This window comes from Dipteris shenzhenensis, chromosome 23 (assembly GCF_047967505.1).
Source record: "Dipteris shenzhenensis isolate YYH24624 ecotype China chromosome 23, Dip_SZ_1.0, whole genome shotgun sequence".
Classification (NCBI taxonomy): domain Eukaryota; kingdom Viridiplantae; phylum Streptophyta; class Polypodiopsida; order Gleicheniales; family Dipteridaceae; genus Dipteris; species Dipteris shenzhenensis.
Window position 1 is genome coordinate 10,669,563 of NC_141618.1, and position 13,892 is coordinate 10,683,454.

General features: G+C 43.3%; 1 protein-coding gene across 2 annotated transcripts in view; it reads right to left on the reverse strand.

Moving 5' to 3' along the window:
- LOC147886976 (uncharacterized) overlaps nucleotides 1–13,892 on the reverse strand; it is a 69,825-nt gene that overhangs the window by 35,984 nt on the left and 19,949 nt on the right. For both annotated transcript variants that reach the window (XM_087394962.1, XM_087394961.1), the window contains exon 9: nucleotides 2,983–3,076. In XM_087394962.1, the coding sequence (XP_087251088.1) occupies nucleotides 2,983–3,076 (94 nt within the window). The remainder of the gene's footprint in view (nucleotides 1–2,982; nucleotides 3,077–13,892) is intronic.

The following is a 13,892-nucleotide window of genomic DNA, read 5'->3' on the forward strand; positions in this document are numbered from 1 at the left end:
AGATTGATCTGTCTGTACAGAAAAATCAGCTCCCAACAAATAGTGCTTCCACATGGACAAACAATGAATTACAGCAAGCATTTCTTTCTCATTAATCTGCAAATTTTGCTCAGATGACTGTAATACCCTGCTCTCATAGGCTACTACCCTACCGTCTTGCGTCAAAACACCTCCTATGCTGTTGCCACAAGCATCGCACTCAACAGCAAAGGGTTTTCTAAGATTGGTAAAATTAGCACGGGATCGGGGCATAACTTTTCCTTCATCTCTTCAAAAGATGAGTTCTCCTTCTTAGTTCGTCGAAAAGGCACCCCTTTCTTTTATAGAGCGTGCAATGGTGAAGCAATCTCAGCAAAGTATCTAAAGAACCGTATGTAGTAGGAGCATAGACCCAAAAAGCTCCGCACTTCATGACATTCTTGAGTATTGGCCACAATCGGATTGCTTCCACCTTGGCCGGAACCATCCTGACTCCATCTTTCAACACTATGTGCCCAAGGAAATGAATCTCTGTCATGAAGAATTCACCCTTCTTTGCATTAATAACCAGCTGATGTTTTCTCAGCTCTTCAAACATGATAGCCAGATGTTTCCTGTTCTCCTCCTCATTCTTTGAGAACACGATAATGTCATCAAAGAAAGCCCTATATTCTTGAAAAATCACGTTCATCATCCGATTGAACGTGGCCCGAGCGTTAGTCGAACCAAATGGCATAACAAGGTACTCATACAAACAAAAGCTGGTCTGAAAAGCGGTTTTGTGCAAATCTTTTGGTCGGATGCGAATCTGATGGTATGCGCTCTTCAAGTCGATGCGACTGAACATAGCAAATCCCTCCAACGTGTACAGAATATCATTGATACGAGGAATTGGAAACCTATTCTTGATAGTGATCTTGTTGAGTGCACGATAGTCAATGCACATCCTCCAAGATCCATCATTTTTCTGTACCAATAAAACCGGCGAGCAAAAGGGGGAAAAGCTTGGCCTTATGAGCCCTTTCTCAAGCAATTCATTGACTTGCCTCATAATTCCTTCTTGCTGAGTTGCACTTACCATGTATGGCGGCTTGTTGGGTGGGCTGCTCCCTCGCATATCTGGCTTTTATCCAGGTGACCCGAATTCAAATCCCAACAATGGAACCACTGTCACCAGCCTTCGGATTCTCCAAAGGGCGATAAATCCGAAAGGATGAGCAAATCACTTAATTACAGCCACTTGGAAAATTCAAGACAGCAAACAAATAAACTTCTAACACACAATCCAAGAGCTCGAATGCCCCTGGTCCACATCAAACACCAAATTGGCCCCAAAATCGTTGGCGCCCCTTGTGGTATTTCTTTAATTATCTTCAGTGAGATCAAAATACAGCAAAGCCTTGACTTTGCACAACACCCGAGAGATCAATCGACTCAAGCAGCCTTACCGCGGCTGGCAAAGGCATCAAAACCCAATGCAAATTCCATGGCCATCCCGGCAAAAACCTGTGGGCAATATTAGGCAAGAGTAGGGCATCCAACAACCAAAATACCTAGTATCTGGCAACCTCTAGCTCAACCAAACCCTGTTAAACCAGGCCAGCTAGGCAAAAACCAACAAGAGCACAAGCCTGGCAGGCGAAATCATCAACAACAGCCTTAGAGAGGTGAAAAACAGCAAATCAACTTCCTTGTGGCACCCCTCTGTCACCTGACAGCCCAATCCTAGAAGGCGAGGTGAAACTGGTAGCAATCAAGCACCCTGGAAAGCTGCAACAGAATTTCGACCTGTTTTGGTGGCCCTGGACAGCTCCAAACAGGTGTGAATTCTGCAAAAACTGTGTGTTGACCCTAGGAAGCATCTGGAAGCAACAAAACTGGTAAACAGCAAGTCTGGCAGCCCCGGAAGGCCCCTGGCAGGTGCGACTCTGGACCTTGCCCACTCTAGAAGCAAATCGGCCTGCTTGGGAGCTCAAGACAGCCCTGAGAAGTTGCGAAACTGATGGTGCCTGGCCTGGAAGGCTTCTGGAAGAAGTGTGAATCAATTTTGGGGGCTCTGGAAGGCACGGGCAGCAGGTATGCAGCAAAAACGAACTGATATGGAAGGTCTTGGCACAAAAACGAGATTCATTTTTGAGCTTCTCGCAGCCCTGGCAGCCCACCAACAGCCCACACACTACCTTGGTAGTCGAAAATCGGCAAGGCGATATGATAGCCTGTGACTTGCCTCTCCTTGTTCTTCTTGGTCCAGAAACCAGCCCTGAAGCAAATGTCGACTTTTCTGCTTGCTTTCCAAGCTAGCTAGCCAAATGTGGCTCCTAGACTATTTTTAGCGAAAGGGAATTTTACCCCTCTCTAACCCACTTGCCCCTTGCCCTTGGCTCTAGGAATCAATGCACTAGGTTAGCCTTTTTACCACTCTAGGGCTTGGGCTGTCACACGTAAATTCTAATAATTAGAATTACGCCCCCGTGACAGCTGATCACCACTTGGGACGAAAATTCAAAGAATTTGTCCACTAAGGTAAAATAAAAATATACCTTTGTAAGACTAGAATATATCAATCGAACAAATTCAGATTTTTGTCATTCTAAAGTAAAGAGAGAATTAATTATACTAGATTACTTATAAAATCAAAAATAGTACAAACCTAAAAAGTAAAAGAAAATGATCTTTGAAACTTCCCACTTTGGATTTGATTCTATACTTGAGGATACTAAACACATCCAAAGCCAAAATTTGAAAACATAACATAACTACACCACATAATAAAGGGAATTTCATTCAATACTTTTGTTGTATTAGCCCTTTTAGAGAAGTAAGGTGATTAAATTACAAAATTGCGAGATAAAAGTACAATCTGAAATCTGAGATCATTGAAAACAATGTAGATAGAATATTCAAGAACATTTGACTCCATCAAGAAATCATGTTGCTCCAAAAGTAATTCTTCCATTTACATTGGACAATAGTGAAGCATACAAAAAGAGATGAATGCTCTACCAATCGTTTTGATCGGGTTGTTGTAATGACTACTTTTGTATTGTAAAAGTCATCATCGTTACTCTCTTTGCCAACTCCTAAGTCATCATTTAGCCTGCAAATAAGACTCCCCAAAAAAAAAAATTTAACTTTGGAAAAAGAGAACATAACACATGACTTTTAGAATTGAGATCTCAAGCCCAAATTGTATCACTTGATGAGAAAAAAATATTCCTTCAAACTTATTTTGCAGGAGTGAGGAGGAACAAATACAGATTTTACTATCATTTTATCAATATTAGAGATAAATTCAACAAACGCTTTGCCTAAATGCTAATGTCCTAAAATTGCTTAACATCTTTCAGACGTATCTTACAAAGTTTCAATTGCGTCTTACAAATCAACACCCTAACATGTATGAGCCACCACATGGATGCATATACACACATTTTTAAAAAGTGCCTTATACAATGTTCAAAAAGACACATATATTGCATATATATCCCAAGCATTAAGATCACGAAGGACACAACTGCATCATCATAATTAACAACCACCTAAAATAGTAGCAAAGACACAATAGACTACTCGCTCTCAATAATAGGGTATATCAATACATACTTGGACTAAACAAAGCCTAGGAAAAAAGTTTTAAATTCTCTATTTTTAAAGGTACCTTATGTTCTGACCTGAAATTAAGAAGGCCTTGTTTGTTTCTCTATTTAAATGATCGAGTTTTGTTATTCATCCCTTGGTGATGCAATTCTTAGCCATTCCCCTGTAAGGTGGATTCCCATGGTATGGGACATTGGAATTTAGGCCGACAATGTGACTAATTAGTCATAAGTTGACTCATCACACTTTACCATGTTTAGCTCAGCCATGCCACACCTTTAGCACGCCAGCTCAATCTACAAGATCTAAGCTCATCCATGCTAGCTTTGGTCACAACCCTAGGTTATTCCTAACCTAGGTTAGGCCATGCTCTAACCTTAGATCTAATCCTAGATCCAAGGCTTGGCTTTGGTTAAGCCGGGACCCTTGTTAGTCCAATCATTCTCCCACCTTTAAAAATAGAATTATGATGGCATAGATCAAGGTAGGAAAGTCAAATCAACAATTCTCAGACTGTACTTCTCAATCCAACGTCTGATTCCAAATCTTGGTACCTAGTCCCCTCATCGTTCCTTTGGACACCGTTCCTTTGGACACTGCCGCCAATAATGACCTTTTTTACCACATTGATTACATGTATGGGACACCTTGAGTGCTTCCCGTTCTTCTGTGATCAACTACTTCCATCCTTTTTGCTCAGTTGAGAAAGCCTCATGCTAACTTTCAGAGGTACGATCTACAAATCTTTCCTCCTGGTCAAGCAGCATTGGGACCAGTTCCTCCCAAGTCAATGCATTCATCCTTCCACTTGTTATCAAGGACGAATAGAAGGCTCCATACTGAGAGGATAACTGGGACAAGAGAGTTATGGCCATGTCCTCAGACGATATCTGCTTTCCCGCGGATCTCCTACTGAAGTTCCTGTAACTTGTTGATGTGCTCCCGCATCAATGAAGACTTCTTGGGATCCAACAATCTCATCTCGACTTCCAGGGAAAGAGAGAAGAAGAGGGAAAGGAAAGAGGGAATAGAAAGTTTGGAAAAGAGAAGAAGAGGGAAAGAGAGAAGAAGAGGGAAAGAAGCATAAGCATGAGCATATATCTCCTTCTCTTATGCTCATGCTTATGCTTATGCACAAGAGGAGTCTTATGCATAAGCATAAGAGACGGACACATATGCTCATGCTTAACTTATGCTTATGCATGAGCATAAGAACATGAGCATGAAAGAGGGAAAAAGAGGGGAAAAAGAGGAGAAGAGAGAAGAAGAGGGAAAGGAGAAAGAGAAAGAGCATATGTCTTCTTATCTTATGCTCATGCTTATGCTTATGCATGAGCATAAGAGAAGGGAGAAAGAGAGAATAAGAGGGAAAGGAAAGAGGAAAAAGATGCTACATAGATTCTTAGCAAGGTTCACATGTGCTTGAAATTCTTGATTTGACAAAAAATAGTTTTGGAGGGGGAAAAGAGGAGAAGAGAGAAGAAGAGGGAAAGGAAGGAGAGATTGGAAAAGAGGAAAGAGGGAGAGAAAGAGAGAAGAAGAGGGAAAGAGAAAAGAGGAAAAAAGAGACATATGTCTACTTCTCTTATGCTCATGCATAAGCATAAGCAAGAGGTATGTGTCATTCTCTTATGCTCATGCTTATGTTTATGCATGAGCATAAGAGAAGGGGGAAAGAGAGAAGAAGAGGGAAAGGAAAGAGGGAAAAAGAGGGAAAGAAAGAGAGAAGAAGAGGGAAAGGAAGGAGATATTGGAAAAGAGGAAAGAGGGAGAGAAAGAGAGAAGAAAAGGGAAAGAGAAAAGCGGAAAAAAGAGACATATGCTCATGCTTATGCATGAGCATATGTCTACTTCTCTTATGCTCATGCATAAGCATAAGCATGAGCATATGTCTTCTTCTCTTATGCTCATGCTTATGTTTATGCATGAGCATAAGAGAAGGGGGAAACAGAGAAGAAGAGGGAAAGGAAAGAGGGAAAAAGAGGGAAAGAAAGAGAGAAGAAGAGGGAAAGGAAGGACAGATTGGAAAAGAGGAAAGAGGGAGAGAAAGAGAGAAGAAGAGGGAAAGAGAAAAGAGGAAAAAAGAGACATATGCTCATATGCTTATGCATGAGCATATGTCTACATTGGAGATGTTCAATTATATAGGGGCACCAAGTGCTCCCATATACTCTTGGCCACCGTCATGTGCTTCACGTGATTTATCACCTGAGGAGTGTAGTTTAAAGAAAATAAACGATCTTACCCTTCCATTGACACAGTCCCAGAGCTGAGACATGGACTCGGCCTACTTCTGCTCCAAGATGCACGCAAGGGGATCGGGTCTAACAACTCCTATCCATAGGAAATCTACCAGAGCATACGACTACAACACAAACTTCCATAATCACCTGCCAAAATTTGTAACTGAGACCATCCAACTAATGGTCAATCACGAACATGGGCAGAACTAGGGTTTTTGTCTAGTTCTCTACCAACTCGAACAAAGTCGCCATGTCAGAGTGAAGAGAGAGCTGAACTGAAAGAGAAGGTGGATGGGATAGAAGGCGACAGAAGGTTGAAGAAAGGGGAGGGCTGGAGAAGAGGATGAAGAGGCTGACAGCCCAATATACCTTCACTCCTCACTATCCGTCCCTCAGGAACACCTCCTCTCTGATCTGAAAACACCCTTCAAAGCATAGTCACCAGAAACATTTCGAAACGTAGAAACGTGAAACGTTTCAAAAAAAACGCAGAAGTTTTGAAACACCTGAGGGTACTTTTTAGTGCCAAAAATGTCTTAAATATGTCCCACATATACATGGCATGTTCAAATGATGCCTAACATGCAGAATTTCCAATAATACTACCCTTGGCCACGTTTCTTTGGGATAGAAACGTTTCGAAACGTTTCTTTCCCAAAGAAACGGGTTTTGTTGTAACTATGCTTCAAAGTCACCCCTTGTTGGGCTCCCAAACAGTCCACTCCTAGAACACACTCCTCCTTAAAGACACCTCCAAACAGCACCATAAACCTCCTCTCTATATGCTGGCTCAACACTCCCTCCGCTCCTTGGGTATCTCACCAACAGTGGCTCTGATACCACGTGAGAAGTGCAGTGGAAATGAACAAAAATAGAGAGAGAGAGAGAGAGAGAGAGAGAGAGGGAGAGATGTGATTGTATTAACATCCGCATGAGACCCTTCAGGATCTATGGGACTTGCGATCACTATTAACTAATAGTGATCCCTTACATCCAATGAAGAGAAAAATCTTACAACTTTGTCATGTATTGAGTACTTGTTGGGCTAGCTTGTGTTCTAAAATCTCTTTTAAGTAGCTTCCTAGCTTTTTGGCTGGCTGCTCCAGTAGATTCTTTAGGTCCCTGCTTTCCCCATAGCCTTCTCTGATGTGTGCGTATCTCTACATATGAGGAGTACATGCTGCTCATTTTCTACTTCTCTTATGGGGCAGATTTTGCAAATTCTTTCCTCTCTGGGGATCCTGGGTCTTGCCCATCTACCCCTCTATACCTCGAGATCATGTGAACTAATTCTGATTTTGCAGATCAGATGTCTTTTAAATGTCAATGTGTCTTCCCCAAGGTATCTCTGCATTCCATAACTGTCCATTGAGTTAATTTCTTGTTTATAAAACTGCATTTTTGTCCCTGGGTTTTGCCATAGTTTTTGTACCATTTTCTGCGTCACAATCTCTCTTATTTCACATGCATCTCCCATGATTCCATCCACTTCAACCCCTCTCTGTGCCAACCCGTGAGTTGTGTAGCTTCCATCACTTTGAGTGGTATCCTGCTGTCATTCATCTTCTCAGCTTTGTTGAAGTATGCCATGAATTGACACAATGCTTCCCCTTCTAGAGGTATCATAACTGTTTCAGCCAGCAGGATGGGGTAGAGTGTCTATGCCTTCACCCCTAACTCCCCTATTACGAAGAGAGAGAGCAAACCCACACACACCACACTGAGAGAGCGAGAAAGGAACAGGAGAGAACAGCAAGTGATCTCTGGCCAAAGTGTTGGAGAAATCATTGCCAAAGAGTGTGTGAGATGTGTGAGTGCCACGTGTCACCATGGGACTTATCCCATATACACTTGGTGCTGGTATGTGTGTTTTGTAGCATGTACTTCACTTGTCTCATTTGATGATGATGAATGAATGAAAGCCTTCCATGGTGTCCACATTTGAGTATCACCTCTTCTCTCCCTAGCCTCTCTCTCTCTCCCTCTCACCATGTTTCTAACATGGTATCAGATCAGGTTAGCACTTGCCCTGCCACGTCCTCATCTTCTCCAACCTAACCCGAACTCTGCTCCGCCGCCTCTCTTATGCAGCTTGCTGAAACCGGCCTTCAATAAAATCAAAGGGCAGTAGAAAATAACCAGCCAATGCTTTCACATTAAAATATTCAGCAAGCGACTTAAACATAGATTGGGAGCTAGAGTGCCCTTGCACCAGATCAAAGACACAGAATGCCCCCAAACCTTAGCGCCCCTTGCGGTATTTCTTTAATTAAGTGAGGTGCCCTGAATCCAAGCTCTACAAAGCATACATTCTTTCTTGCATCTAGGGCATTCCACTTCCCACTAGGCATCCACATACCCTGCAAAGCCTCTGCTGTTCATTGCTCTCACTAAACCTGGCAAAAGGCATCCATCTCTTTTCCAGATTGATTGCACTCAGCCCGGAACTGTTTCTAGTAGCCCACTCAACCACTCAGCTCCCCATAGCTGTCATTAGTGCCCAATTAGCCATCCAACTGCTGAAAAGCAGAACAAGAAAGCATATAGAAGCTTTCTCCAGTGTCTAGGACTGCCACTACCTATAGTCTCTCACCCTATGGATCGCACATATCCTGATACAATAACTTGTTTCCCATAAGAGATCTTGCATCACAATACAGCAAACACTATGGCAGTCTCACCTCTACCATTCCCTCTCGAGGTTTCAGGGATACTTCACATTCCAAGCATGGATTTCCCAACCCCTGCCTACTCAGCGATGAGGCTGTACCAAAGATGTGCCGCTTGCCTAGCAACCACTGCCTGCATGTGGCCCATCTTCTGGAGAAACCAAAAACATATTCCCACATGGAACATGTTACCTGCCAAAGCCAGCAAGCAAATAGGATTCACTATGAGTTCGATCTTTCAGTAGGCATCAGTATCCCAAACACTGGCCCTGCTGGGCCCTGCTCTCACACCCCAGTGACAACAAGCATCCACATCAAAGCAAACACCTACATAAGAACCCGGAATTGTTGCTAGCAGCCCAAACAGGGTCACACAACTCCCCAAACTGCCACAGGTGTCTACTGCCTCACTGAGATACCCAAGCGATTGGGTAAGAGCATACTGGCCTGCCCACAAACTTCAGAAGCATGAATTTGAACTGCAAAATCCACAGTGCATCTCTCTGCCAACTAGACCTCTCCAAACACAATTCACAGACCAATGCAATCACTGTTAAGCATCAGAGAACTTTTAACCAGCTCGGAGCTCAAACCAAGCTCAATCACGAGCTAATGCATTCACCTGGAGAGCTTTCTAACCACGCTGCTTGTACAACCTTCTGCCTGTGAACACAACCCAAGGCAACCTCCACAAGCCCATACAAAGCAACTAAAAGACAAGCCTAACTCTCCATTCACCGCTGTCAGTACACAAGCGCAGCTGTCTGTACATCTGACCTCAGACATGAGAATCCATACAATCTGCTTGCGTCAGATGTTCACTCACATTGCTACCCTAGGCTCTGGCATAGCATATATGATTGTTCAGAGCCTAGGGTAGCAATCCATATACACTGCAAAAACCTCATAGTGACTATTATACTGATCATAGAAGTCCAAAGGCAGAGATATTGTCAGCAAGCAGTACCTCAGGTGAACATACAATGTCACCAAGCGACCTCTAGATGTCTGTCTGTAAAAAAGATGTGAATCCATGGAAGAAGCAATGAGGCACAAATATAAATCTTTATTTTAAGAGTGGTTACATATATAGGCAACTGCCTCCATGTAGGTAGATCCCAGATCCACAATCATCTCCCTGATTATCTCAATCAATCACCTCCTATGATCACTCACTCATCACACCAACCTGACACACCTAACTAGAACCTTCTAGCACACCTACATTCACACACTTCTTGCATAGGACTCCAAGCCCATAGGCACACACACACATACACATATCAATTTGCCCCTTCATTCCTCCCAACAAATTGATGACCTCATCCCTCAACAGTAGTACATGGGATGCTCTATGGCTTGCCCACCATCATGTGGCAACACTCATGGCCCCAACCTGTGACTCACTCTTTAGGATTCTTGGTTTACAACTAGGAGATGGACATTGACTATGTATGTAAAGCCCAATGAGTCCAACAAGGAAAAAATCTCAAAAGACTAACAATCTTTTAAGGATGGACTATCCATGGCAGAGAACCATTATTGACCTCACACACATAACTTAGAAAACATATGGATCCTTACCCTTGTTAGATTTGACTTGGGTATTGTAAGCAGTGAGAGCTTTGACATTCTCTAGTTCTTCTTCTTGTTCAGTTTCTACTACATAGCCTTTTCAGCTTAGCCATACTGGCCATTGTAAGTGGCAAATCTTACTGACTTCCCACCGTCCTTGAATTCTTTAGTCTCTGCCTTCCTAATGGACTTCTTCTTCTTCTTCTTCTTCTTCTTTTTCTTCTTTGACTCTGAAGATCCCGAAGAAGGAGGTGATGTCGAGGATGAAGAGGTAGAGCTAGAAGATGAAGACGAACTAGATGAACTATGATGATGCTTCACCTTCTTCTTGGGAAGAGGACCTGCACTTTTCCTCTTTTTGCCCACCACCACTTCTTCCTGATCTGCTCCAAAGGGAGGCTTCGTTGGCTTTCCCTCAAAAAGAGGTTGTACCATCCTGCAAAACAAGGGATCACTTGTTGCCTCTCCCAATTGAGTAATCAACTCTCTGTAGGCATTCTCTTTATTTATCTGTAAAGCCTCAGCCTACTGTACCTGGTCTCATGGTATGATTGGGCATCCTGCTGTGAAGCCATCTCTGCAACTTGTTTGAGATCTGCAACTCTCTCACACACACTGTGTAAGCAACTGATGCACTCAGCCTTTGCTTTTCAGAAAGAAAGTACCTCAACAAGAGGTGTCTTGCATTCACAACTTGTGCCAGTACCGGGCTATCAACTCAAGGCATGTACCCACAAAGTGGCCAAAGCATAAATGACTGTGTTGCCCCTTTCCTTGTTTGCTGCAAAGAGCACTCAGAATGCATTTGGTTCATCTTTCCTGTGCACAAAGGCATGCATTTTCTCCTTTTCTGAAAATCTCTGATTTCACTGTGTTTCTGCTGCTTTTCTGACAGTAAAAGTCTGACAGATAAGTGAAAATTGATGGCCAGAATTGTCTCTGCAAGTGTCCTTTTTTTTAGTGCACAGTAACTCGATGGAAAAGGAGAAAATCTCTGATTTCACTGTGTTTCTGCTGCTTTTCTGACAGTAAAAGACAGATTAGTGAAAATTGATGGCCAGAATTGTCTCTGCAAGTGTCTTTTTTTTTTAGTGCACAGTAACTGGATGGGTAACTGGCTGGTTACACTAACCAGACTGACTGGCTCTGGTCTGGTTAGTCTGTGACTAGATGGTTACTGTCTGGTCAAACTGACCAGTATGGTTCTGTTCTGGTCTGGTTGGTTCTCAACCCACCAGTAGTCTAGTTAACCAGCTATGATCTGGTTAGTTAGAACCAAGGTTAGTTGGTCAGACATGGCTTCACTAACCAGTCTAGTTTAGTTAGGCCAACTAATTGGACCTTTGACCAGAGTCCAGCTAACTAAAGTTACACTAACCACGGGTTAGCCACCTCAACTGACACATCAGCAAGTTGCCACGTCATCTGCCACGTGTCAAAACGGCACGTCAGCATACTCTATGCACTGCCACGTGTCTTTTTGCCACGTCAGCAAGCTCTAGCTATATGTCACGTGTCTTTTTGCCACGTCAGCATCTGCAAGCCTGCCAAAACCTTTGCAAAAATCTCCGTGAGAAGATCGTATGTCATCGCGTCGTCAGCTCCGTTGACCAAGACGTATCATTTTCTTCGTCTTTTCACGCACGCATGTGTGTCCGCCCTCCGCCCAAAGCGTCAAGCAATTATCTACTCAGGCATTTCCGTCGCACATTCCCACAAAACCTTATACGTGCAGCTAGCACCCACACAAGGAAATCGACGACGGAACAATCCTTTATTGTTTACGCTTGCCGTCGCGCAATCGCCATACATCTGCCACATTTCTAGAGCCACCATCGAGTGACTGCTACCTCAAGCCACTGTAGTGAGCACTTAATAGAGTCACGGTCGGCTAATGAGCTTCCTAGTCGAGTCAATTCCTGGATATGTATCAAGATGTCACGCATCTACCGAGGTGCCTCTGCCTCGCCTCAATCTGTCTCCCTGAGATGAAGCTGTTACATTGGCTCGCAGCTTACACCTACGTACCCGCTTCCTTGTACCTTCACAAGGCCCAACCAGCAGAAACGCCACGCTCACAAGGTCGCACAATTCTCTTGTCTGCAACTAGCTTTTCTGATCGAGGTTGCCATAGAAGGCAATCCTTGCCATGGCTCCAATATTAATGCAATCCCCTTCCTAAAAGACAGCAAATACACTTTCACAAGCTCTCCCTCACTCCCTCTCCCAACCCAGATACACTAGGGCCCAAGACAAGGCGTCGTGCTGGACCCCCCCCAAGGTTTTTATTCATGAGGGAGAAATTCAAGTACACAGTTCAGTGTAGAGCTTCCCTTACAAATTCAAACGTGAATTCATTTTACAAGAGCTTCAAGCTCCTTCCAAAATGGCAACAAGCCACTTGTCTAAAATCTCGACTAAGTCTTATTACATGCCTCCAAGGGCAATTTCTAGGGTCTTCGTAGCACTTGGTCACGCGGGTGGCCTCCGAAATACTCGCTACGATCCAAATTACTTGGGTCTTTAGCCCCTCATAGTACCATGGCACCCATTAATTGTTAGCACTTTGCATGCAAATAATAAACTGTGGACTAATCCTAGTCAGAAATGGGCGTCCCCAACACTGAACAAACATATGAACAAAACATAGAACACAATCCTTGGTCGACCGAAGTCAACCCTCTTGGTCGTAATTAAGGGGCTTTGACCAATGGTCGTGGCGCCTTAATTATGGCCAAGTCTCTCCAACCAAAGCTGGCACATCTCTCCAACCGAAGCTGGCACATCTTGGTTAACTGTAGTTAACCCTCTTGGCGTATGCCAAGTCTCGTTGACCGAAGTCAACACTCTCTCTTTGCATGCAAATAATAAACTGTGGACTAATTCTAGTCACAGGTGGGCGTCCCCAACACTGAACAAACATATGAACAAAACATAGAACACAATCCTTGGTCGACCTAAGTCAACCCTCTTGGTCGTAATTAAGGGGCTTTGACCAATGGTCGTGGCGCCTTAATTATGGCCAAGTCTCTCCAACCGAAGCTGGCACATCTCTCCAACCGAAGTTGGCACAGCTTGGTTAATTGTAGTTAACCCTCTTGGCGTATGCCAAGTCTCGTTGATCAAAGTCAACACTCTTTGACCGTAGTCAGCTTTGTGATTCTCTGGTTAACCACAGTTAACCCTCTTGGTGATGATAAACCAAGTCTTCCCGACCGAAATTAGGCTTACTTGACCAGAGTCAAGTATCTTTAACCGTAGTCACTTCTTTGACCATAATTAACACATATGAAAACTCTTTAATTATGATCAGATAAATGATCAACTGTACTTTGACTTAAGATATTTACATTGTGGTGACATTACAAGCAAGTTTAGGCCTACTGTGCATGGCATCGATGTGCTGATGCTTTAGTCAAAGTAGTTGAGACTTTCTTTGGCCAACTTTGTGACAAGAGATGGATGCTTTTGTAGGGATTTGCATTGTATGTTAGTAGATCACTGATGTAGCTTACGGCTTGAAGCTACTAGATCTTTGGAGGATTCATAATGTTTGAAATGTAAATCTTCTTAAACCTTTCCAAGGAGATGTGCTAGAGGATGTGCCAGTTGTGTGTAGCCAGAAGTTGGGGAACTAGATGATATCTTAGTTCATAAGGAAGGAAAGTCAGAGGTAAAGTTTCTTTGGTTTGTATGCAAAGTGGCTGGAAGAGTGTGATCTGGCAGATACACCTCAATTGTTTCAGCTTTACTTGGAAGCTTTTTAGCTTGAGCCAACTTCGGTTGTGGCTCCTTCAGGCTCAACAGAGCGTAGGTTTGGAGCATGGCA